Source organism: Hypomesus nipponensis, chromosome 15, assembly GCF_054491055.1.
Source record: "Hypomesus nipponensis isolate SF chromosome 15, ASM5449105v1, whole genome shotgun sequence".
Classification (NCBI taxonomy): domain Eukaryota; kingdom Metazoa; phylum Chordata; class Actinopteri; order Osmeriformes; family Osmeridae; genus Hypomesus; species Hypomesus nipponensis.
The window spans coordinates 5238057-5260513 of record NC_140375.1 but is presented as its reverse complement, the minus strand read 5'-3'; the positions used below and the strand labels follow the sequence as shown (position 1 = coordinate 5260513).

At 48.0% G+C, this 22457-nt stretch overlaps 2 protein-coding genes across 2 annotated transcripts; one reads left to right on the top strand and one right to left on the bottom strand.

Annotated features, from left to right (window-relative positions):
- Positions 1-836: 836 nt before the first annotated feature.
- On the top strand, positions 837-6369 carry daw1 (dynein assembly factor with WDR repeat domains 1). Its single transcript, XM_084675113.1, has 13 exons — positions 837-964; positions 1305-1377; positions 1542-1686; positions 1957-2015; positions 2137-2259; positions 2346-2445; positions 3035-3142; positions 3722-3828; positions 3925-4027; positions 4302-4416; positions 4541-4617; positions 5707-5869; positions 6048-6369. Exons 1-13 carry the CDS (start codon positions 850-852, stop codon positions 6080-6082), a joined length of 1323 nt encoding a protein of 440 aa, XP_084531239.1. The 5' UTR covers positions 837-849; the 3' UTR covers positions 6083-6369.
- A 108-nt stretch (positions 6370-6477) lies between these two features.
- Positions 6478-22036, bottom strand: sphkap (SPHK1 interactor, AKAP domain containing). The gene is given in 13 exon segments (XM_084674703.1): positions 6478-7534; positions 7619-7803; positions 8863-8912; positions 9012-9095; positions 9908-10063; positions 10972-11148; positions 11150-13817; positions 13944-14420; positions 15438-15687; positions 15822-15959; positions 16241-16300; positions 20675-20785; positions 21950-22036. Coding segments are annotated over 13 exon segments (4593 nt in total). The 3' UTR covers positions 6478-7384.
- Positions 22037-22457: the final 421 nt, after the last annotated feature.

The following is a 22457-nucleotide window of genomic DNA, read 5'->3' as shown; positions in this document are numbered from 1 at the left end:
CAACAACCTTACTACCGGTGGCGGTTCTAGACAAATTTTACTGGGGGGGCCAAGGGGGGGGGGGGGGGGGGCAGTGTTTAATCAGAGGGGCACATTAAAAACAGATGTAAATAAATTATATTTAAACATTAAATACTTTAATTTTGCTTTACATTAAAATCGAACAAAATTCCCTTTTCCACCTCCTCAACTCTCTCAACACCTTAATATGTTTCTCTAACTTTTTAATGATATGTTTCTCTAAAAAAAAAAAAAAAAAAAAGGCTGCAATGTCCCTTCCTCAGTTCGTGATGACTACTAGAAGAAGAAAAACGTGTAAAAAAAAAAATGTTCAGGGGGGTGCCAGGGGTGTTTTTACAGGGGCACTGGCCCCTGTAGGCCCCCGTGTAGAAACGCCCCTGCTTTCTACTCACAAATGGCATCCATAAATTTAACATGATGCTGCAGAAGCTTTCCTGCCATGAGCTTAATCATTAGTTTTGTAGAAGGAGAATCCTTATCTTATAAGGCTAAAAAGGTACAACGCTGGATTCGAGTGACTTGCGTACTTTGTGATTGGGATTACATTTGTAATAAGTTACAAGTGAAGTGGTCTGTCAGGGAGACTTCTTATCTGTATTATGTGACTTTGATCTCTTGTGAAAGCAATGACCATAAAAGCTTAAATAATTTTTACCACACCAATATAATTTACTGATAGTTTAAATGTTTGTTTTATGACAACATTCTTAACTTACAAGCGAAAACAGAACATTTCTGGCTTCATGCAACAAAACACTGTAATTAGTTCATTTCTGTACGTAATATGACCACTGAACCTAAAGGTGAATGTCCCTGCCGAATAAACGCATGCGTGTTTGTAGCCTACTTGTCACCATAGAAACGGTTTGTTGTGAACTTGTAACGAGATGTGTGGACTGCAAAATGAAACTCAAAAGATTCCTTATCAGATATTATCCACCAGGTAATGCTTAGTAATGTCTGATTGCTGTTCTAGCTAGCTACAACATTACTCTCAAACGCAGATGCATTTATATATTAGGGTATTTGGGCAAATGCAGCTAGATATCTAACGCGTTCGTTTTACAGTATTCTGTCTGATACGTTTTATGTTGCCGGTCTGTGCGATCAAACCGGGGGTTACAGTACGTTCTAGCAAGTAGGCATACAGGAGCTACTTACCAGTGTACAGGCAGGGCATGCCTCAGTCACAGATTTGGGCTAAAACACAAAGACAGATTTTGGAAAACAGTATTATCTGTATTGCTAATAAATTCAACTCTGCATTGCTTTCTTTACGCAAGGTATCATCTTGGAATATGAAAAACGAGGAGAGCTGAGGACCAAATCGATTGACCTCCTTGATTTGTGTCCTGCGTAAGTAAAATGTAGCCTACAATTAATTACAAACAATTTACTAATATTATTTTATTCACGTTAGGAGAATATTATACTGTCTCAGATCAAACGAATCTGTTTCTTCTATGAGAGGCTATTGCGACTTATAACTCTTAAGCTTAATTGTGCAACATCTCTTCTAGAACTGACACAGATGAATTAATCACAAAAATAATTCAGTCAGAGCCACTGATCACACCATCCCGTGTTGATCAGTTAAAGCTTCTGATTGTCCGACTGCAGGAGAAGCTGGGACAGCAAGACAACCGCAGGTTCTATCTCTTCAAGGTCAGCTGGGACAGATACCTTGTTACTGTAAACACAATTAGATACATTGAACATATAGTACCTCTGCCCTTGTTATCACTGAAGCCAACTTGTAGTTTGTACCACTAGATGGCAGCAATTGGTAAAATAGCAAGTCTACAACACAGGAACTAGAAGTCATGTAGCTTGTATAATTACTTATCAGACAATTTTGTAAAATGTTATTGTGATGAACGCAGCTAGGTATATGGCCTAAGGTTTTATTTTTCGGTTCCTCTCTTCGTTTTGCAGGCTCTGCAAGCTCACATACTGCCTCTGACAAACGTTGCTTTTAATAAATCGGGGTCGAGGTGAGTGTATGGAGCTCCCCAGCTTTGCATGCTACAGCCCCTGGCAGGCATGCTTACTGGGTGTAAACATTAACTCCCCCCCATTTCTCTCTAATTTTTCCCCCTTTCTCTCTTACTGAAGTTTTATAACTGGCAGCTATGACAGGACGTGTAGGATATGGGACACAGCGTCAGGGGAGGAGCTGCAGACACTGGAGGGACACAGGAACGTGGTCTATGCCATCGCATTCAACAATCCCTATGGGTAACCCCCCCTTTCCTGGCCTTCCCCATTCTGGTTCCTGTTTCAGGAATCATAACCTGCATATTTTTCTTCCTCCTACAAATAAGAGACAAGATTGCCACTGGTTCCTTTGATAAGACTTGCAAGCTGTGGAGTGCTGAGACCGGCAAATGTTTCCATACCTTCCGAGGACACACAGCGGAAATAGTATGTCTGGCTTTCTTGATTTAGTAACGAGGGTTGAAATAAGTAAAATGATATGATGAGAGTCTCTAAACCAGGGTTCTACAATCCTGGTCCTGGAGGGCCGCTGTCCTGCATGTTTTAGATGTTTCCCTGCTCCAGCACACCTGATTCAAATGAATGGGTTGTTATCAAGTTCTGTGGAAGCCGGGTAATGACCATTCATTTGAATCAGGTGTGCTGGAGCAGGGAAACATCTAAAACATGCAGGACAGCGGCTCTCTAGGACCAGGATTAGAGAACCCTGCTCTAAACACTAGAGAATAATGACCAGATCAAACACATGGTGATAGTAATGAAGAGTCACCCTGAGGCATGAAGGGCTGAGGATGGTATAGCGAACGGGGACATTTAAAAGATAACATTCAGCCAAAAGATGTTCATTACAGACAGGGATATACCACATCAGGCAGATGCTACATCAAATACCTGTGACTGACATCAGCACAGAATATAGGTTAAAGTAGGCACACATATGATGGCCTAATAATAATAATAGGAATACAATGGTATGATAATGCGATCGCTGATCCAGTGATTTCTCCCACACGAGGTATGCTTGGCGTTTAACCCTCAAAGTACTCTGGTGGCCACTGGCAGCATGGACAGCACTGCCAAGCTGTGGGATGTCCAGACTGGGGAGGAGGTAGCCTCCCTCACGGTGAGTCACAACAGCCTTCGCCCCGTCTACTTTGAGCATTCAGCTGTACCCATCTTCTATATACTTCATTGATTCATTTCTTTATGACGTGTATATATCCATGACTTATTCTTGCTTCACTGTACAGTAGCTCTTGTGTATGTAGTCTCATGTGAGAGCTCAGCTGTTCCTCTGTAATAAGGTAATCAGACTGCACAGCTACTTGATAGAGAGGTCAGCTTGGATATCTCTCTGCACATGGGAACACTATGTGATTGTGTGTTCCAATAAGGGCCCACATACATCTCTGCTCATTCAAGCTGTTCCCACTATTTTTTTTAAAACTCAAACCAGAACATTGTGAAATTAGATTATATTTTTACATAATGGTATTACTAAAAACTAATTGGAGTACATTATGTTGGTACTGATCTATAGTACTAAGTAGTAGTAGTTAGCTAAGGACTGTAGTACGCATTTTCTAGGAATCAGATGTTTCGCATTTAAATGGTTCTCTGCGAACCCTGCAATTACATGCTACAACTAATGACTACTCTCTATCTCTACCACATAGTCTAATGATCTGTTCTTTTTTATCAGGGTCATTCAGCAGAAATCATCTCCTTGGCATTTAACACAGTGGGTGACCAGCTAGTCACTGGTTCTTTTGACCACACTGTCTCTCTATGGGATATTTTCTCTGGGAGGTGAGGTTCAACACATTTGTGTGTGTGTGTCTACTTACTTCACTTCTATGCTACCAAGTATGTCACTGATTTTGTTGATGCTCTCTTTCTTATCAGGCGCATACATACACTGATTGGGCACCAAGGCGAGATCAGCAGTGTGCAGTTTAACTGGGACTGCTCACTTGTCATCACAGGCTCCATGGATAAGAGCTGCAAAGTGGGCTCTCTCTTCACGTCTCTCCTCTGCACCTCTTCTCTCTCTGCTCTATGATCTCCCTCGATCAGCAGAAAAGATACCTTTTATTCTCTTCGTCATTTAAATAATAAAGTTTAAATCATTAATCCCCTAATTATAATCATGCTTACATAAGGACTGGGAGTGCTGGCAGAGTCTTGGTTCTTGATAGTGTCATTTATCAAGCCCCCCCCCCCCCCCCCCGTGTGTGTGTGTGTGTGTGAGTGTGTGGTGGGGTCTGTGTGTGTGGTTGCAGGTGTGGGAAGTAGCAAGTGGGAAGTGTGTTGGCTCTCTCGCTGGCCATGAGGACGAGGTGTTGGACGTTTGTTTCGATTACACGGGTCATCTCATAGCCACTGCCTCTGCCGACGGTGAGACTGGTTTCATGACATCATCTGCAGAATATGCTCTGTAATAGGACACACTGTAGAACCTTCTCTTCCTCTGCGAGAGCCAGCTGTACTGGAAGGTGACAGGGCTCTCCTCTGGTCCTAGGCACAGCCAGGGTATACAAAGCTGCCAACAACAAGTGTATGGTGAAGTTGGAAGGTCATGAAGGGGAGATCTCCAAGGTGAGCACCGTTTCATCTTAAAAAGAGATACAAATATACATACAGTACAGAGTATTTTTTATTTATTATTATCATTTATTATATAATTTTTTTTTCTTCTCCAGTCTATTCTATATCTGAGTAACCACAGTGTCTTTTGCATCATGCGAATTGTCGTCCTTCCCTAATGCAGACCATCCTCAGACCACACACCTTCTAGTGTTCTGGTGTAAAAGACAAAGGAGCTGCTGTCCTTTATCTGTAGGCTTCACACCAGTCTTGTTATATGACTTTTCTTATTCCTGTGGTGGTGATCATCTGAGTGCGTAACTACATTAGCCATGGCAGCAAGAAAACAACCTGACCTTGGATGATGCTGAACGCCACTCAGCTGTGACCTTGCACTTTAATGTGCGTGATCCTATCAAACCGTATTCCCCTGTGGCAGCTTGCCTATTTGCTCCCTCTTTTGGTGTGTGTGTGCTTGCAACCTTGTGTGTTTGTGTGGCTCAGCGGGTTGCTACGGATGAGGAGTTGTGTGTGTTTACTGAGAAGTGTCAGGCAGCCAGTAATAGACTGGATGGAGGATGATTTCAGAGGATTATGACACTAATCTCTCTCTAACAGGACAACTTCTCTCCCGCCCATCTTTTAACCATTCTGGAAATGTTCTTTCATGCTGTCCCCAGTATTTCTGTCTCAGTCTCACTCCCGGCCTGTTCCTGTTTTCACTTTCCATTACCTTCTCCTGTTAGCACCCATCCCCTCCCTGTCTTCCTCCACCCGTGATTAACCTCACCATGCATCACCAGGTCCAGGTCAACTCTGCACTGCTGCCCTGTGAAGCAGGGCAGAGGGCTGGCTGAATGTGTGTGTCTGTTGTGAAGTCCCTCCATCAGCCAAACAAGCTGTTCAGCAGGCCTTTTTAAGCATATCATCTTTTAAGAATATAATGGTGCTAATAACAGTGCACCACACTAGATCCCTCCCTCATGTTGCAGTTCATAGAGTCTCTGCTGTCCATAATCAGTACTTATTGTATCGCGTCTCTCTCTGGTGATAGCACACATCACGTGTTGAATTGAACCCTAATTTCTCTTGCCTGTGCAGATCTGCTTTAACCCCCAGGGCACTAGGATCCTGACGGCCAGCGCAGACAAGACGGCTCGTCTGTGGGACTCGCAGACTGGTGTCTGTCTGCAAGTCCTGGAGGGACACACAGACGAGATCTTCTCCTCAGCCTTTAACTACGAGGGAGACACCATCATTACAGGTGAGCAGCACATGCATCCCCAGCACAGCACCCCTGTGGACCTTCAAAATGAGCCGTGGCCTTCTCTTCTGGTTTTAAGTGTGTCACACTCACACAGTCATAGACCTCCAATGATGCGGACATGGAGGAGTGTACAGCGTGTGTGAAACCACCTTCTCTGGTTTCTTCTTCTCTGCAGGCAGTAAGGATAATACGTGTCGGATCTGGCGCTGACCCAAAGAACAGAAAGTAGTTCACGGCATTCCCTGTCTCCATGGGCCTTGACCCCTGAACTGTAGTTGCTGTTGGGTATGTTCTAGTAGACTTGGTCCCACTGCCGTTCTCTGCCTGGAACAGCTGCATGTTGTGCACCAGAAGCACGCTGTGGTGAGGCACGTCCGCACTGTCACAAATCAGATGGTTTAGACTTGAACTTGTGAGTTTATTATGTTGATATGAATTATATTAATCAGTGTTCCTTTGTATGTTCTGAGTTCTTTCCACGCTGTTTAAACAATAAAGACTTCCTTTTCAGATCACATACATTTATTGGTTTGAAAAGTTACATTCAGTTCTACAGCAACAGAGTTGACAGTTGAATTGTGTGCTTTTAATGTTGATTAAACACAGTACCACTACGCAGAAACCAGTGTCACACACCAACTGGACATTACAAACCTTGATATACCTCTGTCTTTCTGTAGTAACAAAAACTGAATGAGAATATTTTGCGGTGAGTCCTTTACCCAAGGTGCAGTTCAGAATCTACAGTATTTACAGCTACCCTATAGAACAAATTTCAAAGAACATGAACAACAAATAACATACTTATAGTTCAATTTCAAGGTCACAACCAAAGTGGACATGTCGCCAATGAAAACATCACTATATGGACAATTGACCAGTTTTTGTGTATACCTGTATCTGTCTGTAGAAGTGGTGGATTTATAGGCCGATCTACATTTACCTGCAGGCTTGTACCATGGTAGCGTACATGTGTGTCTTTAAAGGGAGGGATGGGAAATGGGGAGCATATTGTTACATTGTCTGGTACTTCTGGACTACAGTGGAAGATATCAAAAAACACTTGCTTTGGTGTTCCTTGTGTTCAGTAATATAGAATAAATACATATTTGGCTGTAAAAAGCAGCAGGCTAGATAGAATCTCTGAGGTTTACTTTCACTACAAAGTTACATTCCCACCTGATGCTTGTTTTTTTTCTAGGGCTAATCTCAAAAGGGATGTGCAGAGAGTGAAACATGCTGATCTTGAAGGGAGACTAGTTGGTTAACAGCAGTTCAATAGAGAGGCTTTCACCCGGGTCTAGTAGAGGACAGAGAAGGGGAGGGTTCTTGGGGATGCAGCGGAAGAATCTTAAGGGAGCTTCACACTAGGGGCTGTGGGCAGATGCACACAGCAGGAGTGTGTGTGTGTGTGTGTGTGTGTGCGTGCGTGTGTGTGTGTGTGTGCGTGTGCGTGTGTGTATGTGCGTGTGCGTGTGTATGTGTGAAAGAGAAAGAACATGCTAGGACAGCCTAGTGGTTCTCCAGCAGCCAGTCAAACAGGCTGGAGAGAGCTTCTCCTGCATTGTTTTCTTGGGGGAGCTGGCAGAATTGAACAACAGCTCCAAAGAGATCGGTGATTCTCCAAGCCTTCCTGGACACGTGCTGGAGCACCCTCTGGAACTGAAACAGCACAGGGAAATGGTTGCACCAAAAAAACACAAACACAAGTGTACTAATGACAATGGGCTGAGTAACTGAATGTACCTTGGCTGTGATCATGTCTCTGGACCACCGGAAATAAAGGGCCTGGAGGCCCAACTCTGATGCAGCAATCCACTGGAGCACCAGTCGTAACTCTGGGTCCACGCACTCAGGATCCAGCTCACAGTTCACCACCAGCAGCTCCCGCTGGCTGCAGCTGGCCCTTACGGTGCGGACGGAGATCCCCTCTGCCAGAACACACCATGTACATACTGTATGGCCAAATGGATGTGGACATCTGACCATCATACGAGCTTGTTGGACATCCCATTCCAAAACCGTGGGTATTTATAGCGAGTCGCACCACAGCTGCCTCTCTTCTGGGAAGGCTGTCCATAAGGTTTGGGTCTGGGGGAATTTGCACCCATTAAGCCACAAGCCAGCTTTTAGCAGGTTGGGCACTGATGTTGGTGATAAGATCTGTCTTGCAAAGGGCATTAGAATTGAACCCAAATGGGTGTGATTGTGTTTAGGTCAGGGCTAGTGCAGACCAGTTAGAACTGGACAAAACATCTCTGTATCGCTTTGGCAATGGGTCCTTTTTCAAGCCAATTAACAATTGGGGCTGTTTTTCAAGGTTTTTTGCCAGAGCCTTTTGTTTTACTGCTGGAAATATTCATGCCAAAGCATAAATTCTAGAAATTTTTGTGCTTCAAACTTTATGGCAACTATTTCGGGAAAGCCATTTCCTGTTTCAGCTTGATAATGCCCTGACAGACAAAACTTTTTGTTTGGGTTTTGTTATGTTTTGTTGGGTTTGTGGGAAAATACTTGACTGGCCTGCACAGATCACTGACCTAAACACCATCCAACACACGGGGGATGAATTCTAATGCCATCTGCAAGCAAGGTCTAATCACCCTGGATCAACCTCCCTAATTGCTCTTGTGACTGAATGGAAACAAATACCGCATCAGTGTTCCATCGTCTATTGAAAAGCCTTCTCATCAGTGTTCCATCGTCTATTGAAAAGCCTTCTCAGAAAAGTGAAGGCAGTTAAAGAGCATCAAGTGGGACCCATTCCCATTAATTTGGAATGAGAGGTCCAACAAGCTGCTGTCTGTATACTGAGCGCTGTCCACAGACAACTGGCCATATAGCTTACGTCTAGCATCACTACCACCTCCAGACCCTAAATTACATGCTTAGTACATGACAAAGAAAAATGACTTGGGAAGATGTTATTATTGAATTAACTAGCGTGTGGCCTCATTTCATGAGGACAGAATGTAACTAGGTGGACTCACCGTCAACATTCTCCTTGGTCTCTGAAAGCTGAGCCTTCTCGGCCTCCTCACTATGGAAACAAAGCAGCATTAGGAGAAGACAATTCCAGTGACAGTGAACTGAATGTGGGCAGGCTGTAGCCGGTTCAGAGGCAGGATTCGTCAGTTACCTTCCTACTGAGCTTTGGTTGGGTATGTCAGGGAAAGTCTCCAGGTCTCCTAACCCGAGACTGGAGGCACTGCTGTTTCCGTTCCTGAAATCCAAACAGAGAACATTTCATATCTTCTTTTCTCGACATGCGACATAATCACTGGCTTGTGAAGGGAACAATAAGGAGCTGCAGTGATGCAGGCCATGTTCATTAAGTGGTGATTAACATATAAATAGCAGCTGCAGCTGAGCGAGGGTGCTGGCATTGTGGGGGCAGACTGGCAAGAGGCCCTTGCCGGAGATGAGAATGGGGATATTTGTCAGAAGGAGGGAGTGGGGAAGGAGGAAGCAGGTGGGCAGAGTGGGCGACGAGGCCATGTGTCACAAGTGTGGGGTTGATCAGAGATGAGGTGGAAATAAAGAGAACAGGTGAAGTCACGAGGGCCGAGTGTTGACATCTGCTGCACAGCGGCATGTGAAGCAGCAAGCAGGCAGGTCGTCACTGCCAAGCAGAAGCCACACACACCTTCTGTTGTCTTCTACAAATGCCACACTAACACATACAGTCCACGACATGCACTGTCCATATTCTTCTTCTTCATGAGGGGTCTATTCCAGGATGTGTCTGAGCTGTGTGTCAGTATGGCGTAAGAGATGGGGGTTAAGTGAAGCAAATGTTGACGTGAATATTATGTTGACTTTAATGAGAGAGGGCTGCATGAGGTCACAGCTGTGCGGGCTCGTCTAGCTGGGTTTGAGCTGCCGTAGGCCGGCTAACCTGGAAGACAGCTCGGTGGGATTGTCGCCTCGGACTGGCACTCGACAGCATGAGCAACGATGGGCCAATGAGAGCAGGGCGAGTAAGCAGCGCTAGGAGCGTTGGTGATTGGACAGGACAGAGCAGCGGTTACTGACCCCTCGCTCAGTTGGATAAAACTACTGTTCTCCTCGTGGGGGTCGTCGTCAGGGGCGATGTGGGACCAGCTTCCTGTGCTCTCCTCACTACTAGCACTCAGGGAGCGCTTGTTACGCTCCCCTGCGGCATCCCCCGCTGCCCTGTCTCTTTCACTGCTGCATGGGGAGAGCAAACCAAAAGGTCACCCACCACACCAAGCCCAGGCTGCGGTTACTGGCTGTGTGGATGAGGGACAGGTGTGAAGGAGCAGATAGGTCAGAAAAAGGTTTAGTTTGGTTTTAAAATAAGTCGTTTTGCTCCAATATTCATATCAAGAATGACTACTGTTAACCACATAACAGACACACAATGTGTTGTGCTGGTTGGGCCCTAAGTTTAGCAAAGCAAACTTTTTTGGGCAGGCTACAGTAGGTTGTCGCACTCTTCTTCTAATTAACTTAATGTGTAGATAACTGAGGCGGAATTTCTGGAGCTCCACAGGAGGTAGGGACGTGGGTGGGCTTGTGGATGAAGGAGGTGTTTTCACCCGGGACTGGCATATGGGCACGTGCTTGGTACCCTAATGAAGTTTATTAAGTATTAATTGAAAATGCAGCAAACTCAGCAGGCCCCTTCAGCAGCTTGGCTTTCTCTCCCTGTGGGTTTACACTTCTATTTATATATCGGTCTATGGCATTCATATACCACTTTGAATACTGACCGAGGATGGAACTATTCTAACCCTGTACTCACAGTAATACTTTGTGTTTTTCTTCAGCTCCACACAGCCTATGATCTGTAACCCTCCCCTGTGAAACCTGTCGTAATCATCCCAAAACCTCTAAGGTTACCCTTGTTTTATTACTCTCAGACAATATGACAGAATCCTGTGTCCACCTCGCCATCTTTTCTTTGACAGGCCAATCTCGCTTCACTAATGTCTGGGTGAGATTTTGCTGCAGCGCAGCTCGAATGACCATTTCAAATTGAAACGCGACTACCCTGCAGACTTGAAGGTGTCTGTGAAAGCATCGTCATCCAGGCGGAGCATCAGATAGAGAGACCTCCCACAGAGGGGCCTTACCTGCTGAGGCTCACCAACCCTCTGTCTGCCCGCCTCTGACACATCAAATGGGGCGCCAAGTCCCGGGGGTGATTGTCAGCCCTTCCTGGATCCCTGTGTAGCTCGTCCCTCTGATCGCCCTCAATGTGGATCAGAGGCACCTCCCTGGTGCCCCTCGCGGGGGGTGTGCCGATGTCACCCCCCCCCCCCAGCAGCCTGCTCCTGGCCGGCCCTGCTGCGGCTGCAGCTGGGGCGGGACTGCTTGAAGCCTCTCCTCTTCTCCCCTACCGGCATGTGCTGCTTCCGCTCAGTCGTTACCCCACCCGCCTCCTGCTGGCCTCCCAGAGCCGACCTCCCAGCCTCCATAATGTCTGCCGCCAGACGGCTGGCATGCTGCTGGACATGAGGGTACTCCCCTGCTCCGTCCAGGTCCAGGCTGTCCTCTGGATCGGCGATGATCTTGTTCTTCCTCATCAGGGACTCGATGGAGCTGGACCAGGTGTCGTGGATCAGCATGTCGGTGATCTGGTCGGTGTGGCCTCGCTGGTACAGACAGGAGTCGGACTTGCACAAGCCCGAGGCCGACGCCGAGTTGGCGGGGTAGATGTTGAGCGTGTCTCCGCCGCGCACGTTGCGGGCAAACCCATCGAAAGAGTTGGCTTTGACGGGGGAGTTCACGGTCAGCCTGGAGTCAGAGGAGCGCCTGTCGGGGACCGAGGACTGGCGGATACAGAACGGGGTCCGGAGGGATGGAGGTTGTAAGCTGTTACTCCACTCCTTGGTCTTGGCTATGCGGTAGTCCTTGTTCTCCTTGTCCATGTCCCGGAGCATGAAGCGGTAGAACTCCTCGGTGATGCTCTCCGTGCTGGACTGCTTGGACAGGCAGGAGGCGGCGCGCACGTTGAGGTGGCCGTTCTTCTTGGTGGAGGCCTGCAGCACGGCGGCGGAGAGGATGCTGCTGGCGTTCTTCCCCGCGTAGTAGTCCAGCAGCAGGTCGAAGCCCCTGCCCTCGGCCTCCATCTGGTTCACCATGAACCTGGAGAACTCGTCCGTGATGCTCTCGCAGCTGGACTGCTTGGAGATGGAGCTGCCCCTGCTCAGGTTCTGGCCCAGCCGACTGCCGGGCCCCAGGGTGTTGGGGGCCCCTGAGGCGTCCGCGTCCTCCTCTGGGATGCTCTCGTAGCTGGCCGGCTTGCCCCGGCTCCACCTCTCGCACGGCAGCCTGCAGCGGGGCTGGCCAGGCTTGGAGGTGTCCACCACACTGAGCTCGGGGCAGTTCATGATCCTGGCGGTGACTTCGGAGGCAAACAAGGCGAAGGGGTCCAGGGGGTCGTCCGGGTGGACCGTCTCGTCGACCACTTGGTTCACCAGACGCTCCATCAACTCCGGCTGCTCCTCCGTCTTCCTCTTGATCTCGCTGAGGCGCGGGGGGCGGTGCTTCTTGGAGGCCACGCCGCCGTTCTGGCCCTCCTTCCTCCGCAAGGCGGAGCGGCAGGGCAGCAGGTACGCCTCAGCGCCCTCCCCGGACGCCCCCTTCAGGGCGCAGAACCACGGCTGCTTGCCGCTGGAGTTCTCCAGGTAGATGGCCGCCAGCTCGGTGGCCATGGACACCACCGTGGTGGCCAGGTCGTCGGCGAAGCAAGTGACTGGCGTCCTGGACTCTGAGTCCGTCCTTAGAGAGAGTAGCGCTCCCTGGCAGGAAGACAGGGAGGACTGAGGGGTGAGAGAACTCTGTCTGCTATCGTTGCCAGGCCTGGCTCTCCGCTCCGTGCTTAGTACACAGATCTCACTGAGAGACTCTCTGACCATACCCCGGCACTGCACTTCACAGAAGTCCTTAGCAGAAGGAGCTTTAGTCTGACCATGTCTGTGTAGCTCTTTGATGTGGAGGGGTGAGCTCTGAGGTCCAGGAGGTTCACCCTCCCTCTCCTTCTCGTCCGACCTGTACTTCTCTGTGTGGTGGAGCATTCCGGTCAAGTTCAAATTATTGTCCGTTTGCTGGGGGCCAGTGAATTGCTGCAATTGGCTGAATGGATCCCTACGCTCCTTGTAGGATCTGAAGCAAGTGCCCCCCTCCTGTGAGTCGACGGACTCCAGATTACATTTGGAAATGTCACCGATTTTCTTTGATGCGAGACAAAGGACGTCAAAGAGCAAACTGTTCACACTTTCTTGGAGAAAACCCTGGAGGTTTGGAACGTCTTTGCCCGGGGCTTCCTGTTCTTTTTTCTTCTTCGCCTTCTCTAGAGCGTGCTTGAAGAGGCTGTCTGCCACCTCGGTGATGAAATTGTCCACCTCTGTCTCCTCCACATAGGACTTCTTGGGACATGTGATGCCATCCACGATCTTGTTGTGAGTGGTCTCCAGCAGGTGAGCTAGACTCCTGTAGCCTTGAGGCTGCGCCAGGACCTCTGCGGCCTCTTTGTGGAGGACCTCAGCAATGTTGGCCCTGAAGCTCTCGATGCTACTGCCCTCGGCCACGCTGCAGTGGAGGGGCACGGCGGCGGACGCCTGCGCTGCGTTCATGAGGCCGCGCGAGGCAGAGTACGCCTCAGAGGACTCGTCTGACTCGCAGCCTTCGCCAGACTCCTCGGTCAGGTCCACCACCGCGATCGCCCCCGCCACTTGGGCCATGCCACACATGGCAGAGGAGAAGGAGTAGTCCGTGGCGTTTGGATCCTCCTCCCCTTCTCCTCCTGGGTCCTCCTCCCATTCACCTCCTGTGTCCTCCTCCTCTGGCTCGAGGGACAGTTGCTCTGTAGCCTGCGGGCTGCTGATGGTTCCAATGACGCTGGCTGCACATGCCAGGGCCACTTCCAGGGGCTTGGACGTGTGGCTGCTCCTGCCACGTTTCCTGTGTGGCTCTGCTATGCCAGCCTGCGGAGGGCCAGCCTGGGGAGGGCCAGCCTGGGGAGGGCCAGCCTGGGGAGGGCCAGCCTGCGGAGGACCAGCCTGGGGAGGGCCAGCCTGGGGAGGGCCAGCCAGCGGAGGACCAGCCTGCAGAGGGCCAGCCTGCGGAGCGCCAGCCTGCGGAGGACCAGCCTGGTCCACCGGTAAATGAGAGGCCTGAGGTCCTGGCCACTCCGGTGACCCCTCCGCATTGTCTGGGCTTTGTACAATTACGATCTTGGGGAGCTCAAAGGGGCAGGCTTGGGGATGGGGAAAGGGGATTGGGTGACTGTTCAGGGACACGCTCACAGCAACCTCCGGGACGAAAGAGGGCTCGTCCTGAGACAGGCGGATGAAGGCGTCCTGGAGAACCGACTCGGCCAGGTTGGTTGCGTAGTGGCCGGCGGACTCCTTGGTGTAGTGGCTGGACGGATGAGCTCCTCTCTTCTTTGCCGGGGCACAGATGGCCGCCTCAGACTCCTCGCTGTCCTGGCGCTCGTCCAGCCGTGCCTTCTGACCCGCGGGCCGACCCCTGTGGGCTGTCTCTGCCCGGCTCTGTGCCACCTCTCTGCTCTCAGCCTCTGTGGGAGAAAGACACGTCAGTTCCAGTTAGACTGGAGCTCCGTCACTGTCCCAGTGTACCCCAGCCAGCTGGAGCTACCCTATCAATAACCACACACTCAATGGCTCCAACCTGACTCCTGTAAAAACAATGTTCTGATAGAGGCAAACAGACAAACTCTTATCCTGGCACATCAACTAATAAATAATATATAGACTGAATGATGCTGTGGCTCTGTTTTCAGATGCAAGATTAATTATAGATCAGTAGAGACGGCTGGCTGCACAGCTCAAGGCCACATTCACGTAAATGATGACAAACATTGATCTGTTTTAGTGTATTTCTTATCAGCTCCATGTCACGTGAGCAGAGCAGGCAGACCGGCACACAGGCAGGCAGCAAAGCCAGAATGAGCAGGGTGTATATATAGAATGGCACAGGCCACGCAAAGGAGAGTGAAACTGCATTTTAATGGAGATGCATGAACAGAAAATACTAGACTCACTCTCATTTACAACAAGAGGGAAATGATTCTTGTGACAATTTAAAGTAAACGTATACTGAGGAGAGTGGCAGAACAACAGGATGATGACATGACTCCTTTCACAAAGAAAATACACAGTGCCATGTTAAGCTGCCTATTTAGAAGGTATTTATAAACCCATTACTGAATCTTAAACAATGAGGAATGCTTGTTTCACGTGAATGAGCATTATGCTTCATCAGCTCATATTTGTTTCTAATGGCACCTTGAATACTGACACAAAAATAACATATATTTGTTATTATCTGTCAAGTATTTAATATATATATATATTATATTAATATATTTAATATCATACAGAATAGTTTCATTTTTTTTTTTTTTTATATATAAGTTGAATTGGAAACCTCAATATGTAAACACAAATAACTTATTGCAAGAAGCACATTTCTGAAACAGAAACAATCCTTGAGCTTTTTGTCCAGTTCATTATTTGACTCTTCAGTGACAGCACATACAGTACCACAACAACAAGAGCTTTTATCGTCCTACCGTTCTTGAAGCCATCGTCCTCGCTGTCATCCCCCAGGTGTTCCGAGGCCGTCAGAAAATCATCCTCTATGGATGAGATGGAGCGGTTGGTGTCATCGTCCAGGCGGGGCCCCGCCCCTTTACCCATGGGCTGTTTGTCCTGGCCCCACTGCAGCCCAATCAGGAACTTGTTGATCTCAAATATGATACTGTTGGCTTCAGTGGGTCGCGGCCCGCCGGCACACTGCACCAGACACACATCTGCACATCTCTGGGCCGGGCCACACACACACACACATCATTAAACTACTTTATACACAGACCTTGTGTTCAACACTGTTGTTTACGTTGACACCTCCACTAACAGATAATAGGAGTATAATATGGGTGAACCGGGTGACTCACCCTGTTATGGGAAGGGTCTGAGTGACAGGTGTCAGGAGCCTCCAGCCCACTCAGCAGGAGGATCTCATTTTCCTTGGGCTGGCGCACACTCAGGGAACCAATGAGCTTGGGTAGATCTGGAGAGACTGAGGCCAGCTTCTGTGGGAGAGATGCCCACCTTCACCATCAACAACCTGCACAAACCCGCTAATTACCTAAACAAACCAACCCTCTTCATCAGGCTAATTATCTTGAATCCATGGCAACACCGCTTCTGATTACGGTGTTTGACAGAGGGGAGCTCAGGGCATAGGAGGGCGTGTGTATGTGTGTGGGTGAAGGAGTAAAAGAGGGGTGGCGAGGAAAGAGCAAGTAGAAAGAAGTGGAGAAGGACCGGGCGTGGGGGTGGGGTGGGGTGGGGTGGGGGGGTGTCTACACACCTTGACACGGCAGTCATCATGCTGAGACACCTTGTTCTGGTCCAGATTCACGAAGCAGATCTGCCGAGGAGAGAGGCACACAGCTCAGGAGGGTCTCTCATCAGAATGATCAGCACCCTCTCAGCAAAGACACTTCCTTAAACCTGAAGCATCATCACTCAAACATCAACGGCATCATCAGACGCAGAATAATCCCCGGAATGCAGAACCTAATCCCCCATGATTAGGATTGTCTTTATCAACAGTGCGGCCAGTCGCTTCATGAGAGGATTTGAAACTCTCATGGGTTCCTCCAGTCTGCTCCCATCATCCCTTTATCTCTAGTCTGGAGCCAGGGTCTTCTATTATACTGTATATTTAGCAGTCGCACAATCAGCACCTTCAAGATCACTGCTGCAGCAGGGATATTCTACACTTCTACAACTTTAACACGTGTTTATTGGTTAAATGTATCTTTATGCATACTTACTGCTGTATAAAGGTAATGAAATACTGTCTGTTAAAAATTGGTATCAGTATAATCTGTCAGAAGAGGAAAACTGAGATGAGCAGAGCTTTCACCGGGGAACACATCAGGACTTTGCTTCATTCTTGTAGAACATCACCTTGTATACATGCTGTAGAACACATATTTGTGTCAGACTGTCGGGGGGGGGGGGGGGGGGGGGCAAATGCAATGCTGTGTTAAAGTATAAATAAGAAATACTGGCATTGGCTATAAATTAAATATCAAGATGGCTACACTTTCCTGCAGACTATGCAGGCCTGCCTTGATTTGACTCTCATACATGCTTTGTAAATGCGTGCCCCCTCTTGCGAAAAAAAAATGCCCCCATTTAACTTGTTCTGGAGCAGAGACAGAGGAGACATCTTTTTTTGGATGGAGGGAGGGAGGGAGGAAGGAGAATGGAAGGGTGGCTGGGTGGAAGGGAGGGAGTAATCCATTATTTTGTCCTTACCAAGGACAAACAATTTTGTCCCATCACAATCAGGTGGGCAGCATGAAAACTGCTTGCACTTATGAAAGATTGTATACAGTCATTGCCTCCCTACGGTGGACTGAGAGACCCTCCCTTGTCTGAGACTGGGTCAAAGAAGCTTGGGTGAGCCTGCCATCGCTAGGGCTAATAGAGCCTCAAGAGAGTGTCCTGTCTCGGGGCTGGAGGTTGTCTTGAGTCTCCGGGACTGAGAGCCCACAACGCTGCTTCTCAAAACACTCGTTTTCTGAAGAGTTGTCTTTCTCATCTGTAGCAGCCTCAAGGTCAGTGCAGCAACCAATTGAAAGCTCTGTGCAAATTTGAATCTGACTAATGAGCTCAGCTGGTTGATGACGAATCAGGTATAATTTAGGCGGCTCGCAAGGAAAACCCTGAAGGGACACAAACATGGAGAACATATGGGTTTACTGTAAACAACATTGAACACTCACAGTGTATTTGAAATGTGTACTAAGATAGCTGAGGCTGGAGGCGGGGGACAGAGGCTGTAGCTGACCTCCTGCTAGCCTGGTAATGGTCTGGAGGGCTCCCTGGAGGTGAATCGGCTCTACACTCAAACACTCACAGAAGGGGCTTGTTGTCCTCAACTAGCTGGGCACATAATCTCTATTGGCCCAAGGGATGCTTTAATTGCAGAAACCTGGCAAACATCCAACGATTCCCCCCCCCCCCCCAACACACTCTATCTCTTTTTCCTCTCTTTCACACTAACATGCACACACATACACATACACAGACACACACACACTTTTCCCTCAGTTTTCCATTGGATTAATTCAATCACAGGCTATGTGGCATAAAAGCTTACAAACATACATTTATGCTCTCCTCCTCCTATTCAAGCACTCTTTCCGTGCGCACACGCAACCCCTCTCAAATCCCCACACCCCACCCGGTGCCCACAGTCGCTGTGCCCGTGTCCTCTGTGTGTACCCTTGCGATGGTTACGCAATCCTGCAGGCCAGTCTCTGAGCCTTTCTCCCCCTCTGGGTCCTCCTGGGACTGTTGTGTAACAGGGCTGAGAAATCCTGCCTTGCCTACTACACTTTGCACTGCATGGCACCACCCACGGGGAACACCCTTAACAAACCTGACTGATCCGCTGGGGTGAGTTCCCCATTCTCAGACAGCAGGTGGGGCTGTTCCCCTCGAGCCTCATTACTGACGACCTTCCATGCAGCTGAACCTGCCTGACCTGGTCTCCTCACACATCAGCCTGACATCTCCAGTGACAGCATGTGGGGCTACCGACACCTGGCTCTTCCTTCCAGAGTACTTCACACACGACCAAACACAGGGCTTTGCCAAAAGCTCAATTAGAGCTGGGCCCAACGACAGGTCCTGATAACGAGAGGAGGGCTTCACCCTGCAGCTGTATGGAGAGAGGAGGTCTGTATCCTCCACCCTGCAGCTCTATGGAGAGAGGAGGTCTGTATCCTCCACCCTGCAGCTGTATGGAGAGAGGAGGTCTGTATCCTCCACCCTGCAGCTCTATGGAGAGAGGAGGTCTGTATCCTCCACCCTGCAGCTGTATGGAGAGAGGAGTTCTGTAACCTCCACCCTGCAGCTATATGGAGAGAGGAGGGTTGCAGCCTCCCGCCTTCAGTTTCTTACCATTAGCCTTCGGGTGTGTTCAGTAAATAGGCCTCCAGCCTGCAATCTCTCATGCCCTCAGGAGCAGATGGAAAAAGCTTGCGGATGACCGCTCCCTCTTTGAGGCTCCCGCTCTCCAAACATTAAGATAGATGAGGAGAGCATGTAGAAGGTGAGGAGTGGTCAGAGACAGGATGATGTCATCCAATCCCACGGCTCAACTGCTTGTATTGATTGTGCACAAGCTCAGTTAGGATGCAGTTTTCTAGTTTAGTTAAGATTCCTGGCTTTCAGTTCTGGGGAAGGGTGAGATTCGTTATGACTGTAACAGCTACATAACACTTCAGTGTGAGATCATGCATTAAAACATGAACGACTGATCATGAGGTGACAACACTTAGAAGTCTGTGGAGGGGAAAACTCTTGCCTCAGCTTCACTCACAGAGCGCACAGTGCTTATCTTGCACGGTCTCTACTCGACTGCGAGTTTCCACGGCTCAATCATAAATCTTAGTGACATGTCCTTCAACGCGTAATAAAGACATGATGTTATGTAATGGCTCAATGTATTACAAACCACAAAGCAATCCTGTTGTCACCGGATGTCAATGGCATCAGCCAAAGTGCCTCACCTTAGAGCTTAATATTAACAATGACATTAACTATCCTGTTAAGGACCTCCATAGCAGATGGCATTCAAACTGACAAAGTCATTTAGAGCCCCTCCCTCTCTGGAAGGGTAAATAAACTGGCATCCATCAATGTCTCAGCAGTGCTGGTCCATCCTGGCTGTACTGGGCTCAGGTGATTCAGTGGAGAGCTGCACTGAGGTAATCCCGTGAGACTCGTGCCTCTGCTCCAATAATCCTCCTCACTGTGTATCTGATCCTGCCCCAGTCCTCCCCTTCCTGATCTTGCCCAGTCCTCCTCCACCTCTTCTGTTCCAGATCCTGCCCTGTCTCACTACTCTATTCCTTTGCTCTGGCTGCTGCTCCTCTTCCCTGGCCTCTCTCCTCTTCACCTTCACAGTGTGACTCTGGAGAGAGATGACCAGTACAGCTCCCACACCTCAACACCACAGCTACTCTTTCGATTAATCCCTTGTGCAAGGAAAAGCTCAATAGTGGATTGAGGCAATCCATCACAAAGCAGTATCAAATCAGTTGTTCACATAAGAATATGAAAGGCATGGTGCAGAACAGGCTGCATCAGTTATGGATAACCTTAAACATCTTGGTGAATCACGGAACCTGGAATGGGTGAGGGGAACAACAGTTCCTCTACGACATGAACAAAGATTGAGCAGTTTTTTTTTACAAATTTGTAATGACAATTTAAGTCATTATGACAACAACTGTAGTCATTTGTGCCTAAAAGCAGAGGAAATGGTGCCCTATTGAAATTAAAACATTTAAAATCTGGCACTAGCTATTGTTGAGTCCCTGGAATCTCAAAATCACTTGCTGATGAAAGCATGCAGTATAAAAAAGTATTTAACTCAACAAAACATGAAAACCCACACAATTCACAACACACACAGCACACCAGTTTCACATCAGAAAAATTAAACAATCAACAATTTCACACCAGTGAAATCATAAGCATTATGATCCACTTTAGTGTGAAAGTAGCCACAGAATCATACGTTACAAATATACTTGTTAAATATACACAGTTTGGGTTGATTTAATTTTCCTGGTCTGGCTGGTGGTTTACAAGACAGAACTAAGTCACATATGAACAGTTTCAAAACGATTATCCTGGTTCAGTAACTAAGGAGCCAGCCCCCAGAGTGCAGCTGAATCCAGGCTCTGACCTGCAGATAGACAGCCAGGCTACTCACAGTAGTGCAGCTCCTGTCAAAGTCTTCCTCCAGCAGGCTCACTCTGCACAGCACCTTGTTGTTCCTCAGCCAGTATTCACTAGAGTCCAGCAGACTGTTGCTGCACAGCACCTGCACACACAGACAACACACCACTTACCATATATACAGTATATACTGTAGGCTACACCACATGACTCTCCTTTAGCTACACACACACCAGCACACCGTGTTTGTTAACACGCATAAAACACACACGTAAACATAGGCACACGCGGGCACATGGGCACATGGACACTTAACCCTGAGTCTTCCGCTCACCTTCACCTAAAAGTCTATATGTTGACCATCTGAATGATGAAACCACTGACCTTTTCCCACCCTTTTGTTGGAGATAACTGGCTTTGGAGGAGATCAATACAATGTCAAGTCACTCACTCCTGACGTGGCCTCTAAGTTTGATCTATGTCCGAGGGAGGGTCTCAGCGGGCACACGGTGTGTCCCCACACTGATCCACACTGTCCTTTTGACCAACGGGACTCATTGATCTCCTGAGTGGTATTGAATATTGACCTGCTGTTTTAATGGAGCAGAGACAGGGGCTTGTTCACTGGTTTCCCATGTGTGCTGAGAGTACCACACAAACATCCTGCTTCCTAATTGATCGTATGAAAAGTATATTGCTTTGTAAACAACGTACCGCACCTTTCGAATCTCAATTGATAAATACTTAGAATGACTATAGTAGAAGGGTGATGCCTTGAGTCTGCCCATTCGTTTTTTTCCCATGGTCTAACACAGAATTGATGTTGTGTTGAATCTCCTGTGCTGGTGTCTCCCTGGGTAGATGTATACAGGTAGGGCCCAGGTGAAGTCCAGGGAGATCTCACTACATCACTATCTGGCTTGACACCGGGTCGCATAACCCTACAGTATACGATACACAGTGTGCTTTTCATGTTACAAACAGTACAAGAAGCACTTCATTGGAGAGCTATGTAACATAAAGTCCTGTCCACTAATGAAGTGAGTGAACAAACAGGGATATTGACTAGTACACCTTAATTGGAGGGAGAGCAGGGCCACAGGGAGGTTCAATTGAATCTATCCTTCACCTCCTAGCACAATGCTTAACTGTCTTTAGACAAAGTCGGGTGATAAATCTTCAATATCCCCCTGAAGTCCAGTCCCTCCAATTTTCTCTGGTGCCAGGCCTACTTGGCAGGTGCAGCCACACACACCCACACACAAACACACACACACCCACACACACACAAACACTATGTTTCCAGTACCTTTTTGCAGGCGGTGATGGAGGAGCACAGTGTGGTGTCTGAGGCGATGCTGCTGAACCCTTCAGCCTCAGCCGACGCTTCCAACATGGCTGACAACTGGAAATGACTGCAGGAGTACATTAGAACATGCTCTCAGAAACCATGATAAATATCCAGCCAAACACATATTTAGATCCCACACTTCAGAACAAACAGCCATGATATCTGTTTACAGTATGTTTACAGATGAGTCTTGATATACAAATTGGTATACATGGTTTATTGCTCATGGGAAACTAAAAAAGTCTCAGGAACACAATGTCTACATCATGTATTTTTCTCTACAGTAAACATTTGTGAAAAACTACAAAGAACAATTTAAAATCAGCCATTGATCCAATTGCCTTGAAATGTTGTGAACATGTGTGAGGTCCATTTCTCTACCATGTCAATTTCTGAATGGTTAGCTAACAACTAAGGGAGGAATCCGCCATTGCTGCTTGTAGCTATATTTAGATGTATTACTTTC

Coding starts and splice junctions, on each gene's coding strand:
- daw1 (XM_084675113.1), top strand. CDS start 850: ATGCGTGTTTGTAGCCTACTTGTCACCATAGAAACGGTTTGTTGTGAA. Junction 965..1,304: donor TATCAGATATTATCCACCAG/GTAATGCTTAGT, acceptor TCTTTACGCAAG/GTATCATCTTGGAATATGAA. Junction 4,618..5,706: donor ATGAAGGGGAGATCTCCAAG/GTGAGCACCGTT, acceptor TTGCCTGTGCAG/ATCTGCTTTAACCCCCAGGG.